Genomic DNA, 23,322 nt, shown 5'->3' with positions numbered 1-23,322 from the left:
GCAATTTAGGGATGGATGCACTGTGACACAGCATAAGGAGTTATACAAAACCAACATAGGGAGGTATTGGCACAGCCAGGAGCAAAATTAGTGTTTCCTGGTGTTAAAGCAACATTCTTCCCAAAAGGCCCAGTGTAAAAGAGCATAACCCTATATGCGTACCTAGGGAAAAAGAAGTGTATTTGGTATTCGTATCAGAGTCAGTGATTCTCCATAGCCGTGTTTATATGAATACCACGTGGGAAAAAAAAATGAAGGCACAAGTAGGATCGATAACTATGCTAGGTTTTCATGGGCAGCTCTTCTCTGTCTGCTGAGAACCTGCCTATGTATACCGCTTTCAAAACTTGTGAGGTATTAACCGATTAATGCCAGTGGTTAATTCCACCATCACTGAATAAAATAAACTAGACCTTTCCTTTTCCACAGACCTTGCAAAATCCCACCCTGCAGAAGAACAACAAAAATCAACTGCTGATTCCAAAAAGTCTACCATATGCTTCTGTTGCTTCAGGTCACTAGTTACTACCTGTACAGTGCAAACTTGGCCCAAAGAACTTCCAGAAGAATTTACTGCCTTCCTGGAAGGCAAAGAAGAACAACTTCTGAAAAATATGCACTAGAATAGGCAACCAACGACAAGGTAACCCAGCAGAACAAAGCCCCAGGGCTCCTCTGTCTTCCAAATAGCACAGGTAAATGAACAGCCAGCCCTTGCCTCCTGGGAAGTCAAGTCCCGTGTACCCCAGGGATGGAATCCAACTAAAGACCCTCTGTGAACTACAGTGCATCTTGAGTGAGGGGGAAACTACCATGGTTCCTCTTCCCTTTGACTCTCCAAGCCCTCACAGCTCTGGCAAAGTGTTACAGAGCATGTTACAGACCCAGCAGAAATATGCAAAGTAGGAGCTGTGCAACATCTGCTTCAGCAAACAGGATAAAGGCTGTAAACAGTGCCAGTAACTAGAGGAGTCTTGCCTTTTGTACAGGAGAGATTGGAAAAGACCTCTCTGTTGAAGTAGAAATAGAGAGAAATTAAATTAGAAAAAGGCTTGAGTTAGAGCTGTATGTTACTATTGACAGTACAGATGTATGAATATTCCTTTCTAGCACGCTCATATCCATACTGCCTGTTCAGTCCCGGTATACTGTCACTCTCACATTTGAACGGGCTCAACTGTTTTGCAGTGAACTGGACTGGGGCGCTCACACAAGTTACAGGCAGTCAAAACACACACACACAAAAGGTTTATTTTTAACCCCGATCAATCCCGCTGCTTGCAGGATTGCAGCCACCCCCAAGGGAGGGGTAGGCAGAATGGAGGGAACCGCTCCGGCCCGCGTTGCAACTGGAAGAAATACTCGTGAAACTACAGTCCCGCAAAGTACATCCTACAAATGTATGTGAAACTCCTAAGAAAAACTACCTTTGTAGCAATCAAAGGAGATGTCTGAAATAGTTCAGACATGCAATACCACTATATTCATTTATATTAGTATGGCAATGTTACAATTTTAGCTTTATTCTGGTCAGTTGTTTCTAAGACAATGAACATACCCAGTTAGAGACTGTTCAATATTTTAGTAAACGCTTGGCTCGTTTGCCAGCAGCCTGTTGCCACTTCTTTATTTGCAGCCATGTTTTCTGAGGGACAGCAGCTGTTGCAGAAGACAGTTCATGATTAAGCTATTGATGAGATTTAATATTCTCTGCAAAATTTCTAATTAACCTAGTACGCCACACTCTCTATCTTTTTGAATCAAGTAAAATGAGATTTCTTGAATTTTAATTTTCTAAATCACCTCAAACACTCCAGAATGTAATTTAACAGGGAATACAACGCATTTTGTCTAGAGTCTAAGTGAGATTTCGAACAGTACTTTTCCCCTTGTCTGTATATTACCCTTGATTCTAGGACTCATGACTTCCTACTGGAGTAACTGAAAAAACTCCAATCCAAAACCCTCAAGCTACAGAGACAAAAATCACTGAAATTTCTACCACAAACATTTTCCTCTTCTGAGGTCAGCCTGCTCACAAGGAATACCAGATACCTGGGAGAATTGCTGGGTACGCCCTGACATCCTGAGCAGTGTCCCTCTCGGGTGGGGAAAGGGAGCAGGACACTGAGCCAAAGTCAAGATCTTGATTCCTCCCTCCTGTTTCCAGGACTCCTCTTTTCCAGAGGTTTAAGAAGCTTTAGGTCTAGACCCAGAGTCTGACTGCAGTAATATATAATTCATCTCCATCTCCCTGCTAAGGACCATGGTGGACAGTTACATTTCTCAGAAGGAACTCAACATTCCATAGGGAAGAGAGAAGGCAATATTTTCTTATGGCCACTCTTAGCTGAGAACAAACTCCTGGAGGAACGAGGCAATCACAGATTTCTCATTTCCCCATTCCACTGTGGGATATGCTTTAACTTGCTTTCACTAGCTGAAATTCGCAGCAGTCCATAACTAACATGCAGACAAAACAACATACTCTTTACACACATAGTTCATTTCCTGGAGAGATAATCAAAGAAAATAGACGAGCTGCATAACAGATGTGTCATATAATACACCATTGCAGCGATACAGACAGGGTAAGAGTCTATCCAGAAGAAATCTGCAATAAATCTTTCTTAATTATTCTATGTGCCTTAAAAACTCCTATATATCTAATGTGAGATTTTAGCGAATGACTCACTTGAACAGAAAACTAATATAGATGATATTAAAATAACCTCTAAACTGGAATTACAGCTGATTGTCCTCAGATATGTAGTACTGGAAAGAAACTGAAAGAATTAGGCTGAAGTTATTAAACATCAAGTAAAAAGGGCCAATTTCTGTGACTTATGTGAACAGGGAACAATGGATATGTGTGCATGCACATACATATCGCATCAGTGCTTTCCAACAATCACATATTCTTTTTGTAAATTATTTTAAGAAAGAAATTAATCAGGGGGGATCATTACTTACTGTTCACTTAGAGTGGAAATTAATGAGTGTTTCTTGGAAAGCTCCAGGTTTCAGCATAGCTGAAGACTCTAAGACAGATATGTTCATCCAATCGTGTAAATTACTTATCAGCTAAAGAAAAATAGCAGGAAATGTTTTTATAAAAGGATCATTTCTTTCAGAAATAAAATATTACAATTTAAGTATTTAATTTCCTTAAGTTTGTGGCTAAAAATACAAAAAATATTACTGTGGGTGCTTATTTTTGCCTCTTTGTTTGCCAAGACAAATAGAATTTAATCTTAAAACATTTACTGTCAAATAAACTTGTACGTTATCGAATGCCCAATGAACTCCAATATGCAAGTAGTTCTTGTTAAAAGAATGTTAGCTCTTTCTTACCTGTTGGATGTTATTTCTCATCTGCTGCTATATGACAAACAAGTAAACAAGATTAATTACAGTAAGTTAATTTTGGTTACTGAAGATATTTGTGCTTTGAGACAGCTTGTTGGGAAGCCTCAAAGCTCAAATTCAAATATTTCTTACCCTGGAAAGTCCTGAACAGAGTTGGCCTTGTAATAGCACTTTGGGTCTTGAAATTAAAACCCCTGTGTACACAAGGAACTTTACATATGTGGAGGAGTTCCATAGTCTTAATAAATGTATTTGGATATGTGCATACTTGTAGGAACAGAGATTTACAGGCTACATTTGCCTTCAGATTTAAATTTAAATTTCAGCACATACGCTGTTCAGGGATATTTAGATGGAGAGATGTATTTGAGGTTCACCACTCTAAAGAAGGCTGTTTTTTAAAAAAATCATCTGGTGTAGAACATAATTATTGTGCTGAGTTAATAAATGGATGGCTTTGGATGCCTGTATTAATTGTTTTTCAAACTATTCACTTCCACAAACAAAGAAGGGAATGATGACACCTCTGGGAAAACAAATATTATAGCATTTAAAAAGAAATACTGGGGTTCCAACCACTACTGATTTATTGGACAAATCTCATGAAGAATGTTGTTAGCTATATTTCTTTTTTTTCTAAATATACAAAACACAATTTATTTGAGAAAAAAAAAGTGCATTTTCACAGCATGTTACACACATTCACCTCCATTTTAACAGAAACTCATTACTTAAAAGAAAAGTCATAGCCATTTTTTGGTCCTGTGCATAGAGAACATGCAACATAAGTAAAAGACAGTCACTTTCACTCTATACTTGTTTATAAACTTATATCTTATTACAGCTTTCCTAAACTGAAGGAGGCTAGAAGGTTGGATAACATGCTTGATCCAATAGCTTCTGGCAGTCGCTTCTCTACACAAAGTAACTACCTCTGTGAATGAGAGGACAATATAGCACTCTCTATGAATTACTCTAATATTATATTTTTGTACTATTAGAAAGAATTACTGACATTTATCATGCTTTTGAATGAAATATCACCTCGCATATGAAGTAGAGCTTTTAATTGTGGCCACAGACTGTTGCTAAAAGGGATACAAGCAGATGCACTCGCATAATGGCATCAACACATTACTTACTCTTCAGAATCTCTTTCTTCTTCTGGATAAAGAAATACAATCTGGAAAGCTACAGAATTAGCTTTAGGAGTTTGTAAAAAAATCTAGTAAAAATAAACAAAGCATTATGAAATGTTGCAAGATATGTGTCAGAAAATCCTCGAGGATATACTTCTGAGCTCATTCAAAGGTTCTCTAAAGAAAGATTCAAATTGATTCTCTAACTACTTTTCCTTTCCTGCTTCCCTTGATTTAAAATTTATGCAAATTACGTGACCCAGTTTGAATACATTCTTGTAATCCCCACTGCCAGGAAACTCCTGGGGAAAAAGTGGGGTGTGAAGCTCAAAGACGATGGCTTAGAAGAGGAAATGGGGATCCCTGCTCACAGGGATAGTGAGTAGACAACACCCCAAGCTCTTCCTGTGGCAAGGGGAACCGGCAACAACCCGACCCTTTTGCTTCGAAGAGGCCCTGAACAAAGGACTGTCCTCCGGCAGAGCCCAGGGAACAAGAGGCCCAGGATTGAGCTGCTGACCTTACTGTTGGCTCCTCTGACTGATTCCCAGTATCTTCTTCCCCTGGTCCTTTTGCATGTGCTCTCTACTTCTTCTCCTACCTGGAGTTTCCTTGATGCTGGCCAGCATGCTAACCATAGTCCTGATGCATTTATCTCCTCTTATATATCCCTAACTCTAGGGACTCCCTGCAGTTTGCAAACCATTACATTACGATACCTCTTAAATTTCCAATATCAAAGTTGTTATTCAGACCCTGATCCTTTTTTCTCCTGCTATAATTTTCTTCCAGTCGTCAGCTAGTGAAAGCACTGGCTGTGGTTTTGCTCCCATAGATACCTGCAGCCAAAGTTTATGTTCCTTTCCAAGCACTTCTGCTGAACTCTTTCTTCTCAGCTTTGGATTTTCTCTGTCTGACACAAGCTGTCTGTCTGACACAACTCTGAGAGATGTCTCCCTGTCCTTTAGAATCAGTGTCTTCCCCTCGGTCTCCCACTGGTAAACCATTGTGTCACGTGCTTTTGTCCTTTTCTCTCATTTAAATTTCTCTACAGGAGGAAATACACCTCATTGTGTTTCAAAACCCTAAAAGACAATTCTGTAGATAATAAAAATAAAAGCTACTTGCAAGAGTGGGTTTGTCTCATGCAGCATCCAGAAGTTGGGGGAGGAGGATGGAAAGAGGGGGTTGTTTGGCTTTACACAATATAGACATGTAAGACTCAGGATGCTTCCCAGACTAAGAAAACACAGGGTGGAAAGCTTTTATGTCATATTCAACAATTTTAACTCTGCTGCCCTGCACAATCATGCTACTGCATGATACCTCTCAGTCTGATGTTCAAATTCAAATAGTAAGTGATTGCCTTATTCCACTACGAAGATTGATCCTTATCACTTACGTCCATGGTAATGAATAGAAAGTTCACAGAAATTAAATTAGCAAAAAGCAGCCATACTGTAAGATCCAGACGCTTGTTATCATTTCTCTTTTGCCTGCAGATCTACTTACTTCCTCACTTTTCCCCCATGAAGTCAGGGGAGCAGTTAAGACTATCACTTCAACAGATTAAACAGATAAGCAGAGGGGTGGGTTTTGTAATAACATTTTACAAATCTCCACAGCAAGCCCATCAGTCAAAGGAGAATAGACTATAAAGCAGATATTTTGGAAGTTTTATCAAAAATTATTACAAGAACTGCAAGCCATTCCTTTTTTTTTAAGCTAAGTGTAAATTATTGCCAGGAGGATCACTGCACTTAGAAGCTCTGTAAACTGTCCTGCACCTGAAGGGTTATTAACACCCCACTCTTGTATAAGATTTCTTTCCTTCCACTGCAAGCTGACTTTTTTTTTTCAAGGTTTGGTGTCACTGAAGTACAGTGTAAAATTGTAGCTATTGTTGGCCTCTTTACACAATGTTCCTAATTTAACAAACACAGCAGTTTAGAAGGTCAAATAGGAAAACAATATCTTAAGAAAACAGCAACTTCTGTGGCTTTGAAATAAAAAAATCAGTGCCAAAATGTTTATCTCCTCGGTTCATGAAGCCGTGAAATAAGTACAGCACCGTGAATCATCTCAAAACTTCAAAGCTTGCATGCCCAGTGTACCATTTTAGGGCTATTAAGTTGTACAGCTACTGTACTTGTAGTAAATAGTTATACAAGATTGTAGCAGCAGTGCCAAAGATTTCACCCTTGCAATAGAATTTCCTTAAAGCTACACTCTTTACCATGAGCTCACTGTATAAGTCTCTTACCATCTTACCATCTCAAAAGTTTATACATTAAAAAATTATTGACAATTACATTGAAAATACCAGCTTCCTTTAGAGAATACAGTACTCCAGATATTAAATGATATACACAGTAAGTGGATACTGAAATACAGTAAATTAATTCCTTTGACATATGAGCATTTCTGTAGAAAAGCAGTTTGCTCATTGCATCAAAGACCATGATGAAAATTCACTAATCTAAAAAAATGCATTCTATGAGACTGAATGTGGTACTGTATCCCCAAGATGTTATGTAAACCAAGAAGAAAACAGAAAGCCATTTCTTTCAGGAATACGTGATTCAAAAATGAGCAGAACATTCATTCATCTATGCTGATACCTAGCCTACATGTGATTTTTAGTGATTTGTCCCAATTAAATGATAAAAGGCTCAATTTACATGTGTATGTAAAGTCTAGCCCATCACCATCTGTTTGCACCCACCTCATGTGCAGCTGCTTGCTATTCCAGCTGGCTGGGGTAATCAGAAGGCACCACTGGTGTCTTAGAGAGGCCATCTGGGAGGGTTTAAGCCAAAATCCCCATTAGACCATGTAAAAAGCAAGTCCTGTGGGGCATCCTGAATTTTTTGTATATGTCATAGGAGACTGTAGAAGATTTTTGTTCATGTAATCTGGCAGACCCACTTATACCAGTGGCCAAGGTTTCAAAGGAAAATTAAAACAAGCTTTTATGCACTTGGCACATCATGGATTGCATCGTCATGGGAGAACTTTGTCATGACCTCAGTTAAAAATCATGTTGTACTTAAATATTGAAGATCATTTTTTTAAGGTTATGCACAAGAAGCTGCCACAAGTACTCTTTTCCCCAGCAATCTGTTAGCACCACCAAGACTGCAGAGTCAATTTAAGCAAGTTTGAACTAATGCTGAACAAGTTGCAATAAAGATTTAGACCAGTTCTCACCTTCCCAATCAGGGCATGTCCGCAAAAAGGTACTCACCTCATTTTGGAGATTGTCCTCAGCATGCCTTTGTAACAGATATCTGCCTACATTATACTACACAGTCCATCGTAAATTAATTTTAATTACTCCTTTTTGTAGAATAGATTCACTTCTATCCAGTATGACTTCTAATTAGCTGTTTCTTCTTCCATGCCCACCTATTTACATCACCAGAAAGACTGGATGACCAAAACAATGTGTTTACTAGTTGCTTTGACACACTCCCTCTTCTTTAAAGCCTACACAGCAAAAAAAACTCCAAACATGTCCCTGAAAGTCCTTACACTTATTTGTAAGCTGTATCTTCATTGCATTTCTGCTCCATTAATATAAATTTCTTCCTTCCTCAACAAACATGCTTTCAACCAGCCACTTGTATTGACTTTGTTTCTTGCTTTCCATCAGCTAAGTGCCTGCATTTAGCTAAACGAACTTGTGCAATGCTTCCAAGGCTTGAGAGGTGTGCGTAGGAGAGGTTGTTTCCTGTAACTGCTTTTTTTCTGCTGGTGAAAAGCATGTTCGCTTTTTAGAAAAAGATGTTTTTATCCTTGATTCCAAAGCTTGAAACATTAGCAAATTAGCTAAGAGAATAGCTGAGTGTAATCCCACAATGCTGCTCCACAAAATACTTCACCTAACAGAAAAGTTATTCAGTTCCTCTGTTTATGCATAAAGTATAAGAAAATCCTCTCTAATTAAGCACTATTACATAATTCCTAGTAATAATGGAGTATTCAAAGGCAACATACTGTGGAGGTGAAAATACTACTTCCATTGCCAGATACATTTCTCTTATTGTACATGTATTGTCAGTACGTTCCAGCAGAAGGAAACTTAGGCAAGCGGTCCAAGCAAAGGCCCTGTCTTTGAAAGGTGATCACTACTTCTGAGATTTAATATCAGCAACTAAGAACACTCAACCTTTTCTAGGGACCAAACGAAAGATCAAAAAAAAAAAGATTTAAGCACCTAGCCCCAAAATTCCTACTTTCAGAGGACCCAAGTTTTAGAGGTGGGTAAACAATTGGACCTGAATTCCTTTAAATCAACTTTCTAAAATACTTTATTTTCTGCTTTTGCTCATGCATACTGTCCTCCAAGCCACAACACCATGAACCAGCTAGGTGTCCAGCACTTTCAGAATCCCCAAACTATTCATATTCTATCTCTTCTGCTTTAGGACTTCTCTTTGGTATGATTGTACAGTGCCTAATAGATCAAACTATGACTGGGAAGGGATTTTGTGGGGTTTTTAACCATAGTTCACCAGTTTTATATCAAACCTCACCTGTTAGAGTACTTACTAATGCATATACATAGAGCCATTTGGCTTAGTTTCTCCTTAGGAGCTATTTTGGCAATTAACAGGCACATTTATTTAAATGTAAAATATGTTGGATATACACAAATAGTTGATAACCTTACACACTTGCTTTTCCAATTTCAGAAGCTTGCTTAGGAAATAAAGGGTATATTTGGTGAACCAGGCAGTTTTTTGATCTTCACCAGATGTAATCATCTTGTGACAAGCAGTTTTAGAGAGATTCCTGAATAAAAAACAGATCTGAGCTCCCTAACAGTGTTGCTTTGTATCTAAATATTTTCATTAATTACATTCAATGACATTTGACTTTGATAGTTAAGACAAATGTTCCCAGTTGGACAGCATAATGAATTTAGAATGTGGTATATTCATGTTGAATGTAAATTAAAGGATTTTAACAGACTTAGACTAATTACATCTCTAAAATCAGTAGAAAAGTCATTTGAATTTAGCTGTTTTGACAGTGAATAGCTTTAATGCTATGGACATATGTTCATTTTTCAAAAACATTTTGTAAAGGCATGATCCAAAGCATACCAAAATTAACAGGAGACCCTGCCCTTGACTCGAACAGACTGTGGATCAGGCCTTAACTGCTGTGACTTTGTCAAGAATAAAATTCTCAGGTGATTTCTTATAAGATACGATGAGAAATGAAACACACAGAGGTTCTCATTGATCATAGCTGGAGCCCGCAAAGTGACATGTGAAAAGTGGTAAAAAGGGAACCCATGAGGACTGGAAAAGACTCAGATTTTATGGGTTATTGATTTACCAGGAAGAGTCATGCCAAGTTTAAAGGAAAGAAAGTAGAAAAATGGCATAACCCGGGTATAATGTTGTTGAGATACTGCACTATGTGAGTGAGTGCTGTGGTAGTGTTTTCTAACATCCCTTCACAAAGCAGCTACATATTTGTAATTAAATAAATGGCTACAGTAAAAATCTAAGAGATCAGAATCCCACAGAATTATAAAGTATAAATTACTGTGTATGCCAGTATTTTTACAAAGCTAAAAGTACAGCATGTGCAATAAATTTCTAATAACCATTTAAATGTTAACTTATAGTTAACTTGTAGTCTTGTAGACTGAAATTTGAAAATATTATGAACTTTAATTACAAAACTACTCCCTCATTTCACTGATATAAATTAGTTAAACCACATGAATGAATGTGTAACACACAATCAACCAAAAACATTACATACTTCCCCAAATTCTGTGATTCCCTTCCAGAAAAGAAGAGTCATAGCTCAGCAACCATGATACACCAAAATGGCAAAGATAAAAACATCTAGTTCCAGTAGGAAAAAATTTTCATATAAAAATTGCTATTCTGGTTCTGTTTTTCAGACCCAAAAGTCAGGGAAGATCTGTAATTTATGGCCAAAAAGATAAACTGGCAATTAAATAAATAATACTAATACTTATGGGCTCAATACTGATGTTGAACTTATGGCTTACATTACAGATATGAGAGTAACCCTTTTTTCAAAAGGGACCTAAATAATTAACATAATTTGATTAGATCAAATTGCTTAGATTTGGCTTTTAGTAACCTGTTTTAACCTTTAATTTTGCTGGTTTTTATCCAAAAAAAGGATTTGCAATCAAAAACCTGTCCAACATTCAACAGTGTGGGGAAATATCTTTTCTTGAATAAATCTTTCTTCAAAAGTCACTTATATTGCACAATAGTTTTTTATCAACCAATATAACATAAAATTTGTGATTTTTAATGTATTTATACTTAAGTGAACAATTTGAATGAAATTAGAATATGTAGTGTGAAAACCAGTATGTCTTTTTTGTATTGGTTTGTCATGTAGAGGCTTTTATAGTCCACTGGGGCTTTTTTTTTTTCCTTACCTGGAACTCTCTTTGCCCAGTTGATCATGTGCACTAATTCTCTGTCTGCAAGGTTGGTCAACAGGGTCATCATAGAGGCTTCATTGAATGGTCTATTTGGGTCATATTCAGAATAAACTATGGGTGGCTCAGCTTCCAGCAAGGCACTGACCATCTGTTCTGCCGTCAGGGACAGGGCTGGACTGTTCTTCTTGTTATGTTTAACCACCAGTGGACTGGTCCATAGGGTGGGAGCTCGCAGCTCTGTAGAGGAAGCCTCTCCATTCCTGGAATCCTGCTCCTCTCTTTGACGTTTTTGTTTCATCATTCGCCCACCTCTGCGGTCTTTCCGGATTCCTAGAGACACACAAGAACGCAATGAACTCCTTTCCTTGAACATATGTATTATATACACATGGCTTCAGCCATCCGTAGTTGCTGGACCCAGGTAGCATTAATTCTTGGTTTATTTTCTGAAGACTTCTTCCTATATATGGCATCTTACATCAGTAGTCGGAGAGAAAAACTATTTTAAAAAGTATGATGTCAGGAACAGTGCATTCCTTCCTAAAATTCAGATCAGACGGCCTTGCACAGGACTCTAGACTAGTGACACTGTATAGCTGCCTTAGCCCCACAAAAGGAAGTCAGTAATTGGGAATAAATAAATATTTCTTTACAGTACAAACTTCAAAGTATGTTCCAAACTCTAGCAGACAACTATTCTACAAATAATCAATGATAACTTAATGATCTGAGTGGGCCAGAGGGATCACAGAAGTAGCTCTCAAAAATGACCAAGAAAGTTTTGCTCAAGTTCACCAATTAGTATAATTAAACATCATCCTATTACTGAGCCTGTGATCTTCATAACTACACAAAACCATCCAAAAAAGTTCCCATTATAAGATGAGCCTACACAGCAATAAATACTGCTATATAAGTAGAAATAAATAAATCTGCTAAATAAGAAGAGGAAAGATAATTGCAACCTCAGAATCTAACATGGGAGACCTACTGTCAAAAGGCTGTAATAACTGCAACAGAAAGAGTCTTTGCCATTACTGCACGTTTCTGCAATGTGCTTAGCACCGTATGACCCTGAACCTTGGGATATTACCAAGTCAGCCATACCAATTAGAACAACAACATAAGACCTTACAGTGGAACAAAATCTCCCTTTGTGGAAAGGTTACAAGAAAAATATAATGATAAAGCCCACGTGGACTCCAACCATACAGGGAAGATTAAGTCTGGCTCTGAGTGGAGGAGGCAAAGGCATTTTCAGACTGAGTTAAAAACTTAAATCAATCATCAAATGGGGGCAAGGGACAAGCAAGTAATAAGGAAAGCACACAAGGAATTGAGCTATGAGGAGAAGGCAGCTTATGATGGGGCTTATTCTGGAGTTCTCACACAACATGGAAAAGCAGCACTAAAAAACAGTTTGAAAAATCAAAAGAAGCAGAAATATCTACAGACAAGGAGGCAGCAAACTATTCAAGAAACAAAGAAGAAAGAACACTTAAAACAAAACAAAACAAACCACAACAGCTTTGAGAACTGCCAGCACTTGCAAGCGATCAATACAGGTCTTCCTGATGGGTGGGGGAGTGGGAAATACAATCTTTGCTCAGGGTTTCACACCACAAAAATTTAAACCTTTAGATTCCCACTCTTTGTTAGCAACATCTTCATCTCACATCCAATATTCCTTCGTATAAATGTTGGATCATATCAGCACATGTCCTTTCCCAATCTCTTTCTTCGAATATGGTGATATTTTCACTGAATTAGTCCTTGAAGATTAACCACTTTACATCCAATTCATTTAAAATCTAGTGCGCCGCCTGATTCTATTCTATTGCATTTTCCAGATAAAGCTGGTTGCATAAATCTTTCATCACTCCTACTACTTGACCTCTCTATATTTTCCCATTTGTTAAACCAGCTGTAAGCCAGAAGTCTGAAGTGCATTGCTGCTCCCATTTTTCATTTAGCAATACCAATTTTTCCTACCACTAAACTGTTTCTATTTAGGAGAGGAGGAGGAGATTCTTGCTATTAAGAAAAAATGCAAGACTTATTTTGGCAAAACGTCATCCTAGAGTTATTCTCATTGGTAGCTTACTTCACTGCAATACTCAACAGCATGCATGGTCTGTCTGTAACAGCTATTTTTGTTGTATGCTTTATATCAATGTAATGTTTTTCAATTAAAATTTTTCTGTGAAACATGCAGACATAATCATATGAACAAAACCACATGGTTCATACACACTAAAGCATTTGTTAACTTTCTCACATCCCAAATTCTACAGCTGCTCATCTAGCAATTTCCTTTTGAAGAGTTAAAAGTATCCTTGGGGCCTGTACTGTTCAACGTACTCATAAACAGGTGGACTCAGAACCGACATAATGCAGAAACAAGATCTTGGGGTTAGAATAATATTATAAAACCATCAGATAAGTTAGTTTAGAAAGTAAATAGAAGGCTAGAAATTACTAGGAGAGGAAGGGAGGACAGAGCATCTTCATAACTCACAGATTTTATTAACTCATGAGGCCCACTAGAATGAACACTGTGTGCAGTTCTGTTCTTAGATATAAAGAGATATAAAAGAAATTAAAAAGGCATAAGAGAAAGACAAGTAAGATGATCCAAAGTGTAAACAATTTTGGTGCAAGAAACAGCTAAATTGACTAGGTCTGCTTGGCCTGCAAGCCAGACACAAGACTACAAAATCAGGAGTAGCAAGAAGGTGAATAAGGTACGAACACCAATGCTGCTTCTCTAATACAAGATGGTATCAAAGGAAACTACCCCATGCAAGGCGCAGGACAGACAAGAAGAGGATCTCTTTCCCATGCAGAAACAAAGCTGAAAGCATGAATAAATTAGAAATTCGTATATGCTAGAAAGCTGTAGGCCAAATTTGATGGAGAAAAGAATCCATTAATGGTTAATAAAAACAAATAGGGCACTTTTGGCTTAAGTCTCCATGGCATAGATTACTGGAAGATCAGAAAAGATTTTTTGGTTTTGCTTTTTACTTACTCCACACCTGCCTGGAGAAAAACAGGGACGTGATGAGAATTTGACATAACAGAGTGCAGGTGGCAAACATAAGCACATTCAGCTGCTTACAAATCAACTAGATTCTAAATAAGAACAATAGTTTTATTTTTAATTCTTCTGCAAGCTTCCCACCATCTTTTCTTCACCTTGAAAAAAAGTGGTGCATTGAGCAAAGTTACACATAACCAGTTTGGAGGAGATACCCCACACAAATTTATTGTTACACTTTTATCTTGGGATTTAAAAAAAACCAACCAACCAACCAACCATAGTAAGCCTACACTGGATTTTGTAAAGACCACATCTGGAAAAAAAAAAAAAAAGTCAGTAAGAGCATGCATTCCTTCTGCATCACATCAGCAGCTTTTACGATCACACAGAAAGGTCTTTGAATCTGTATAAGCATCATACTCATCAGAGACTTATAGAAATTACTACTAAATCTTCACCTAATCCCTAGATGAGCAAGTGACATAGTGATTTTATTATTCATTTTCTCAGACCAAATAGGAGTGAGTATATCTCTGAAAAATGCAAGTGCCTCCTAATCTCCTTCAGTTTAATCTAATTTTATCTCTGTTAAAAAGAGATAACAGTGATGCACAGTCACTAATTCCACAAAAGGCAACTCTATTGAGCTACAAATCCATTGCCAAAAGTGCAATGATACTGTAAGGGGTTTTTTTAAATATATGAATGCATTAATTTTGATTCCACAGTTCAGCCAATAACGGAACCTGAATTGCTAAATGTTCTGAAAAACAATATTCTACCAAAAATGGAAGTACTATGTACCTTGCAAAAGCTCTAAAACAAATTCCACTTGAGTTTTAAAGCTACAGGAGTCAAGATTTTCCAAGGCACTTCTATAAAGCTTCATATGTAAATTCAGTCAGCCTTTTAGATATAGAGGCAGGTTTCAAAACTGCTGAGTAATTATATACTCCAGTCAGCAGAACCTGAGCAGCAATGAAATTGCATATGGACCGGGGAGGCAATGTTAACCAAATGAAACTCTTCACCAATGTTTTCCAACATATGATTAAAACAAAACAAAATATAAATTCCACATTATTTAAAAAAATCCTAAATTAGGAATGTATTGGATGAATATTGAATCTCAGCCATCCAACAGCCATCTTCTTCTTACCTACTGCTAAGAACAAAACTCCACCTTTGTATCTTCAGTATTATATAAAATATTCAAGAATATTCAGAGGAAGAAGAAGAGGAGAACAAATAGAATAAGAATTGCTTTGCTCTGTGTGAACCACAGAATTACACATTTTAGATTTAAAGATATAAGTATAATCTCAAATTCTATTCTACTTAAATATATTTCCTATGAACTGCTTTATATAATATTCTTCAGTTTCTTTATTATTAGAAATTTTGTAGGTATATTTGTCAAGTAAAGAATGCTTATTGTTTGCAATAAATGGGAATAGATTTGCTAAAACCCAACAAACTTTTCTTGGAACTAAGACTGAAAAAAACCTGGTTATTTGATAAAACTGAAACAGCCAAGATATTTTTATGTACTTCCTATTGTTCACTATTCTGGAAATCCTAAACATAACAACTATTGCTTTTTCTCTTGTTTGCAACACTGCTATCTGGAATACTTACTGTGCTATTTTCCTTAACATGATACAGAACATGCAAAAGACCTTCATCTTCTCTTTCCCCTATAGGCACAACATTCACTCTACTTGTTCTTACGAGGGATGGGTATTAATATGGAAACTGCATCTGCCTGTCCTTGTAAAGCCTATTCACTTGTAGCCTATGTATTAACCCATCTCTTCATGCTCCATTTCAGTTTTGCTGGAGTTCCGAACAGCTCTCCAATAGCTGCAAGCAAAAAAATACAGTAAAGTTGTTTTCTACAAATAGTACCTTTCTTTGAAAGTTAAAACTGTCAAGTGAATTGTATGTTTAACCTTATCTTGTTTATCTGCAAATGCAGAAAAAAACCCAAACCAAACAAACATTCCCTAATATTTTTGGAATGAAACCTGCCCCAAAAGTCTACAGAGGTCTAGTCCTCTAAGTGCGTTTTAGTATACAGATTTTCAGCAAATCATTTTTTGGCTGTCTGTATCAGTGGTCCTCAATCACTGAGAAGGCTCCAGGCACTTTGCACGTGGAGCCCAGCCTCACCAACACAAACTCTCCTTGATCTGCGATATCCTGGATCACCTCAGAAAAAGGTAAGACGTCAGCCCTGAGCAATGTCCACAAACTAAAAAACTTTGAACTTTCTTGAAGTTTCTGTTTCAAATACATCTCTGTGCTTCACCTTGCAAACAATCCGCAAAATCAGTTACTGGTATCATGATACATATTTAACAGTGGCAACAGAAAAAAAGTTTTGCAATTTTCTGGAGGGATAATAAGATACTAGTAAGATCACACCATAAGGTGGTTCAATATAGGTTACATCAATAATTTCTGTATTTTCTAACATTTGAGAATTTCACTTTGCAACTTAAATCAACCATTAATATACTTTATTAATATACATCATGACTGTACATATCATACATAGAAATTGATTTTCCACCAATTTAATTGTAGCTGTCATTGCATGACACACACAAGTCACCTGACAACACTTCTGTATACACACACAGCCTTGCAGCATTAACAGTTTTATCAGTTCGTCAAAGGAGTATTTCAAAAGTGCTTGGAAACATCTTTTCTAGACAATTTTGTTACTCTTCAAGATTGATCTACCTCATGAGAATTACATTGAAAATTGCCAGAGAGAACTAATATCTGGTGTTTTGTAAAACAAACCCTGCTCTAGAATAAAAGACTAAACCTATGTGGTAAGTAAGAGATTATAAATAAGAAGACATCCTTCAGAAAGCCAGAGTCTACAGCCCAGTTGATGATCAGAGTATTAAAGGAGCATGCAGAGAAGAACAGGCAGAGAAGTCACATGAATCCTTTACACCAGCGTTCACAATGGAAGAAACCAGATTTTTCTATGCCAGAAACCCTTTGTATAGGGAGGAGGGGAATTTTTCTGAAACTGAAGTGAGAGTTCAAGACGCTGGAAATCCAAAAGCCTCCCTCAAATGCCCTAATACAGGAGGGATTTACTAAACTGCTCGCTAAGAGCTCTGGGACTTAGTCCAGACTCACTTTGGTGTCATTGCTGCCACTGGCAAAAGTAAGTGATGGCAAAAGGAAAACAGTGTGAACAAGCCAACAGTTCCCTTATGGGCACAAACCTGAGTGTCATCTAAGCACAACTGGCTTTGGAGTCGAAAAGGTGGATTCAGGCAAGGTAGCTGTCTCCTAATGACCTCTAACAGTAATTTTGCTTTGCAGATAGACCTCATTAGGCACATCCACTGAATTCAGTGGGTTTTTAATGCTTCATTGGAAATAAAATAAAATCCTACAGCTTCCTCTGAAACATAAGGTCACTGTACCTGCTGTACATAAGTAGAGGTCAGGAATATAATTGCATTACTGACAGATTCATAGCAGATGGAGATTGCTGAAGCTGTGACTGCAATGTAGGTCCTAATATTGTAATGCGTCTCGGTATGATGGTCCTTCCAAGGGGATTTTGCGAGCTTTGAGATTTTGAGAGTTTTTCTGCTTGGTTCTCTGCACATAAATACATTATTTAGTCACAGGAAAGTAACATCACTTTCCAAATTAAAATTTTATAGGCTTAATAAACTACTTGTTTTGAATATGACTCAGACAATCAACCCCTTTATTTCATATCCATTTCTTTTTTAGAAAATCAAACAGAAATGTAAATTGTACTGAAAACCCAGGTGGGCTGACAATTACTTTAAATGAGAAACATTGTCTGAAATCTTCTAAAACAATTAATCAGAATTTAATGTCTAATCTTGAACAGGCCTGCCTCAAGTGACAGTGCTTAATAGCCTAGTTTCTGACAAGGATATCTAGACACTCACTAGTATAAATAAATAACAGATTTGAGTTTGGTCTGTGCACCTGGATGTTGCCATTTTTTCTACTCCTGAGTGGTTGATGAATGCTGTATGTCTGTTTATGTGGGGTATTTTTTAACAAAATACCTCTCATCCTTTTCTGAATTGGGGTGTTTTACTCCTCTGTAACAAGGACTACCTTCTATTAAAAGAGAGAGAGAGAGAGAGAGAAGCCACAGCGGGGGGATGCAGGGCCCAGGGCTTGCATTCAGATATTGTGTCTCTGCCATCAGTTTGTCTGCTCAGTGATCAAGTCACATCACATGTCACAGTGCCCCAGTATTCCTATCAGCTACAATGCAGACCATAAAACTGGACTTCCATGTAAAGTTTTTTAAGACCTGGTGACAAAAAATACTGTTATAAAGCAGGCAAATGTAATTTGGAGTCTCTAATGACTATTCATGACTTTGAGAATCAATGATCTACCAATTACAGATGAAGGTGGAAGGCATGATTCATCCTAATCTGTATTTTGGCATTCAACCTTTGGCATTCATAGCACATGTTTTAAAAAGCATCAGAGCACACGTAGAAGAGAAGTAAGAGACGTTCAATTAATCCATCATTCAACTGAATCCCTTTCAGTGCTGACATTCCTGCACAAATCATAAGAAGTTTTGGCTGCAGCAAGTATGGCAACAGCCCCATTTCTAGGGAATATTTACAGTGAAGCCATAGACACTTCAGGGGTCACAATAAAGCCTTTACAGGAACCATACATCAACCATGATTTGGAACAGCCAAGTAGTTTTAGGAGTATGAGTCCATTAGTATAATTCTCAAAGACAGAGAGAAATTTACATTTTAGAAGTCAGAGAAACTAATTAGGGTATTGAAGATCTTTGGCCTCAAGTATCAGGACTGATAGAGCTAGAATTGAACTGTAAATGCTGAACCAAGTAAAGAACCAGAAGCTATAGCACTCCAGAAATTGCCTAAGCTCAGCAAGGAGAAGACACGAGCTGTGCGGACCTGCCTAGGCTTGCTCAAAACCAGCGAATGCCCAGTGTCACCCCGAGGGACCGGCAGTACCAACAGGAGGCAGACAGAGGTGGAGACACAGCAAAGATCCTAGACTTCATTTAAAATTAATCAGCAACTTAAATGGGGACTGTCTCATTGCTGTACCTATCCCCAAGTAATATCACAATTAAAATAATTCCTAAATGAGAATTTTTAAGTGTGTAAAGGCCAAAAAAAAAAAAGTAAACAAATATACAGATATAATTAGCTTTACAATCTCAACAAGTGTTCATTTTGTGAGGTGGAATAGGAAGATAAAGTATTTTTGGCAAAAGTGTTCACTACAATGGCCTTGTTTTCTTATTTTGGGGACAGAACAGTGGAATATTGTATTTTGGGACAATTCAACGGCAACAATCCACTTTGCTTGTGTACAAAGGGGAAAAAGAAACATTTGACTAAGAAGTCTGGTTTCAATTCCACCTTCTTTCCAGGATACTGTTCTAAACTCACAAAACTTTACTTCAAATGCTGCTTCTGTACATGCTGTCAGCCCATCAATTACATCTTAAAAATGTACATTTCTTCATACATTTATCAGGCCCTATCTACATGGTTATTTGGCTGAGTACAGAACAGTATGTCTAATAAATAAAGGTTCTCCTCAGACAAACTAAAATAGTTTCACTTTGTTAATCCATTATCCTTCATTCACTAATTTCTGTTTTAATATAATATTTCATTAAAAGATAATTACATGGAAAACGAGAAAGTCTGGAGCCTTTCCAGTGGTTGTATCAGACATTGATTTACCTCTGGTTTTGAGAATCATTTTAATAACTCTCTAGCTTTTTAGTATGAACAAATACAGCATTCAGCAAGGAAGCATAGCTCTCTCCATTTAAAGACAAAACTCAGCAAGGTTCTTCTCTGAGACAATGGCAAATTTGCCAATTGTTTTTTTCTTTTCCCTGTAGAAATTTGTCTTAAACTTCAGCAACACTGTCACACTGAACCAGACTGAATTCCCATGTGGTTACAGGTGGGTAACTATTTCAAGAGAATGTAAGAGAAAAACTGAAAGCCTCCAGTCTCTAGAAGTTAATGAGGCACTTGGCAGGTGGTTATAGCACACTGTTATGGCAAATACAGACTTTTATTCCCTGGCCTGTACCACAGTAACCTCTGAAGGGTTCTCAGACACTTTGTGAGGGCAACAGTGAAGGATGTAGGCTTCAAATGCGCTGTAATGCTGTAATTTCCTTAGCACAAGGAACAACACTCAGAGTCTTCTCTCTGCAACATGAAATTTCAGGCTGCTCAAAGACAGTAAATACCCCTGGTCATATACATGATCAACGTCTGCATCTAGCACATGAGCATTCAAATCCTTAATTGCCACATTTCATATGACTTGGGGTTGGGAAGCCATCAGCATTCAACAATTGACAGAATTATCTAGGTCTCAGGGTGGCTAAAAACAGACTACCAGGCAAATAACTGATTTTTCATTAAGGATCTAGCATTTAACATTATGGCAAATTTTTGCCATAGCTACTGATTCCACTAGCACTCTGTTACTCTGATCCCAAGAGCATTTGATCTTAAATCTGCCTTGTCACATGTGAAAGGAGGGGAAGAATGTGGCATGCTAAAAACTAGAAATTCCCATTTATTTACCACACTATAAAAATAATTAATTAATAAATAACAATAAACCTAAGGTGCTTTTAATTTCAGAGAACGAAGTGCTTCTGAGCCAAGACATCAGAAAGCCATTAAAACAATGAAGAAATGGAAAACTAGATCTGTATTGGAGGAGAGATCACCTGGACCAAATATATGGTTGGAGCTTCAGGATTGCAACTGCTGTAAAAACTCCACTTGGAAGCTGGGACCCCCCATTCCATGAAACAGTAAATTGGAATATTCTTCTCCAAACTAGAACGGAAAAAAATCTTCAAGAAAGCATCAGTGGGTCATAAACAAAAACAAGGCTACCCTTCCCTGCTACCCAACCAGAACAGAGGGACATGACAAGGAGCTTATTCCGTGTGACCTCTTTACCCTCACGTACAAACAGGGCTGCACACACTAAATAATAACATACAATTTTAAGGTCTTTTTGGCTTATTCAGAAAGAGGGAGTGAAGCATTTGGACAAAATATAACAGCTAAAAATTCTGCCTCAGATGTTGACTACATCAGCAGATATTCTGACAGTCTAATAGTCTCTCGAAGCAGCACAGTAACAGACACAGAAGGAAATGCAAGCATAACAGGAGAGAAAGAAAACAACTCGCCAGTACTGAAAGAAGTTTTTAAAAGATGAAAGAACAGTGGGATGAAAAAAAGGTAAAATTTCCACAAAAAGTCGTAAGTAAATGTTCCCACAGCATAGCTCAAGAGCCACTTGGAGCCTACATTTTTTCCTGAATGAAGCCCCAAAAACATTTCAGTTCTGTCCACTCTATTAAAAATAATATATATGAACTTTTTTTGCTGCATTAAGAGACCTTCTATGAGAAAAACCTCAGCAACCATAGCTTATAACCTTTGTTTCAAATTAACCAGAGACATTTAATCAAGATTTTATCTAGCTTCCCCCATATTTACTGAAGCTCAATAATTAATATCAGCTATTGCTTAGAAGTTAAATGATAGATAAAAGTCACAAGCTAGCAGTTTTGACAACTTATTAAGAAACCTCAGCTAATTCAGTGCAGAAGGAAAACTGAGATTACATTTACAGGAAAGAAAGATTACAGCTGTTTTCCACTATGTCTAAAAGGTATATCATCATAACCAAATTGTGGAGACAGATATAGAAGTGAGATATGACACAACTGAATATTTTTCAAACGTATGATAGAATTAATGCCATTAAACAAGGCAAATCCTTCAAAATGAACAAAAGGAGACTATTTAAATTAAAAGATTCAATAAAGAGAACTATGAACTACTAGAGAAAAACGTGGACCTTAAGTTAACCACAGTACTACGTGATTCAAGAATGTTGAAGAAAAGTGTTATTATAAGAGATCTATTAAAACAGAAAAGCTTAAGAGACCACCTCAGAGAAAAAAAAAAAAACAACCAAAAATATTTTAAAACATTTAAAAGTTAACTCTTTAGAAGTTAACCAGATGGTATACCAAGAATATTCACTTAACCTTCATCTTCATCTGAGAGAAATGTGACAACTATCAAGTACTACCTAAAGAAAAAGATTTCCTTCTCCCACAGCTACGTGGACAATAACGGGATCAGTAATGACTCCAGCAGAACCTTGAATGCCTTACTTCATCCTACATTAACTTTACCTTTCTTGAATACTTCATCTGCAGGCATGCCAGATTTATAACCTGCAACTGAGGCATCTCAGGAAATTTTCCCCACACTTCATAAAATAAATATTCTTAAACTCTTGCCTATGAATCAGTGATGGAATTCAGTACATTATTAATGGTCCTATAGGAGCAGGCAGAATTTATGCACCTGATGTCCTTGTTTGTAAATTGTGAGATTAGTTTAAAAAAAAAAAAAAAAATCAACCCAAACCCCACAACTTTTACTATTTTTGAACTGTCACTTGCTGCAGTGACTATAGGAATCTTACAGCACTGTAAAAGGAAGGTATGAAATCCATAGGACTTTAATCAAGAGAGGGCCACTGTATGGAATAAAAATTCCAGAACACCTACGTTAGAAAGAAAATTTGAACAAAATTGCAGTCTTTTTTTGGACTTTAATCTACAGAATGCTATTTGAGAATTCTGTGCAATTTTTACGTGTTTGAAACAGTTGTGTATGGAACAGTAAAAAACCTATTACAACATGTATGTTAGAGAAGAGATATGAAAAACATCAAATTGCTACAGGGGATCATTAATTAAATACATAGGAGTATAAATGGATGGAAATGTGCCAAATGAAAGATGTAATATCATCAACATAAAACATAATGATATACCTTAACTATGCTCTCCCATATGTACAAGGGTCAAAGCTAAAGCTGCATGGCAAATTTATGGATGGGATTTTCTGATACGAGTTTGCCTTATCTGAAACTAACTTCTTCAGACCATAGTTGTGATACTAATTATATACATTTTACTTTAGAGAGTTCTAGCCTTAGACACCAGGATGTTAAGACAGAAATGAAAAAACTCTGGATACAGAAACTAAATCTTAAGAAAAAAATCAACTACTGTCTTGTTAGAACTACAGATTTGACACCTTCCTCCTGCTTGCATCCCAAAATTGAGATTAACAAAATCAGTCTCAGCTCTTGCCTAATCCCTGAGCTGAGAAAAATGCAGATTCAACCTCAAAGCACAGCAACAACTGACTAGTATT

General features: G+C 37.1%; 1 protein-coding gene across 1 annotated transcript in view; it reads right to left on the bottom strand.

Annotated features, from left to right (window-relative positions):
- Positions 1 to 10,953: 10,953 nt before the first annotated feature.
- LOC104166030 (estrogen receptor) overlaps positions 10,954 to 23,322 on the bottom strand; it is a gene marked incomplete at both ends in the record, with an annotated part of 27,839 nt that continues 15,470 nt past the window's right edge. Inside the window, one exon of the mRNA XM_009705829.1 lies at positions 10,954 to 11,289. Coding sequence (XP_009704131.1) covers positions 10,954 to 11,289 — 336 coding nt within the window. The remainder of the gene's footprint in view (positions 11,290 to 23,322) is intronic.

Source organism: Cariama cristata, unplaced genomic scaffold, assembly GCF_000690535.1.
Source record: "Cariama cristata isolate BGI_N322 unplaced genomic scaffold, ASM69053v1 scaffold28058, whole genome shotgun sequence".
Taxonomy (NCBI): Eukaryota; Metazoa; Chordata; class Aves; order Cariamiformes; family Cariamidae; genus Cariama; species Cariama cristata.
This window is presented reverse-complemented; position numbering and strand designations above follow the sequence as displayed.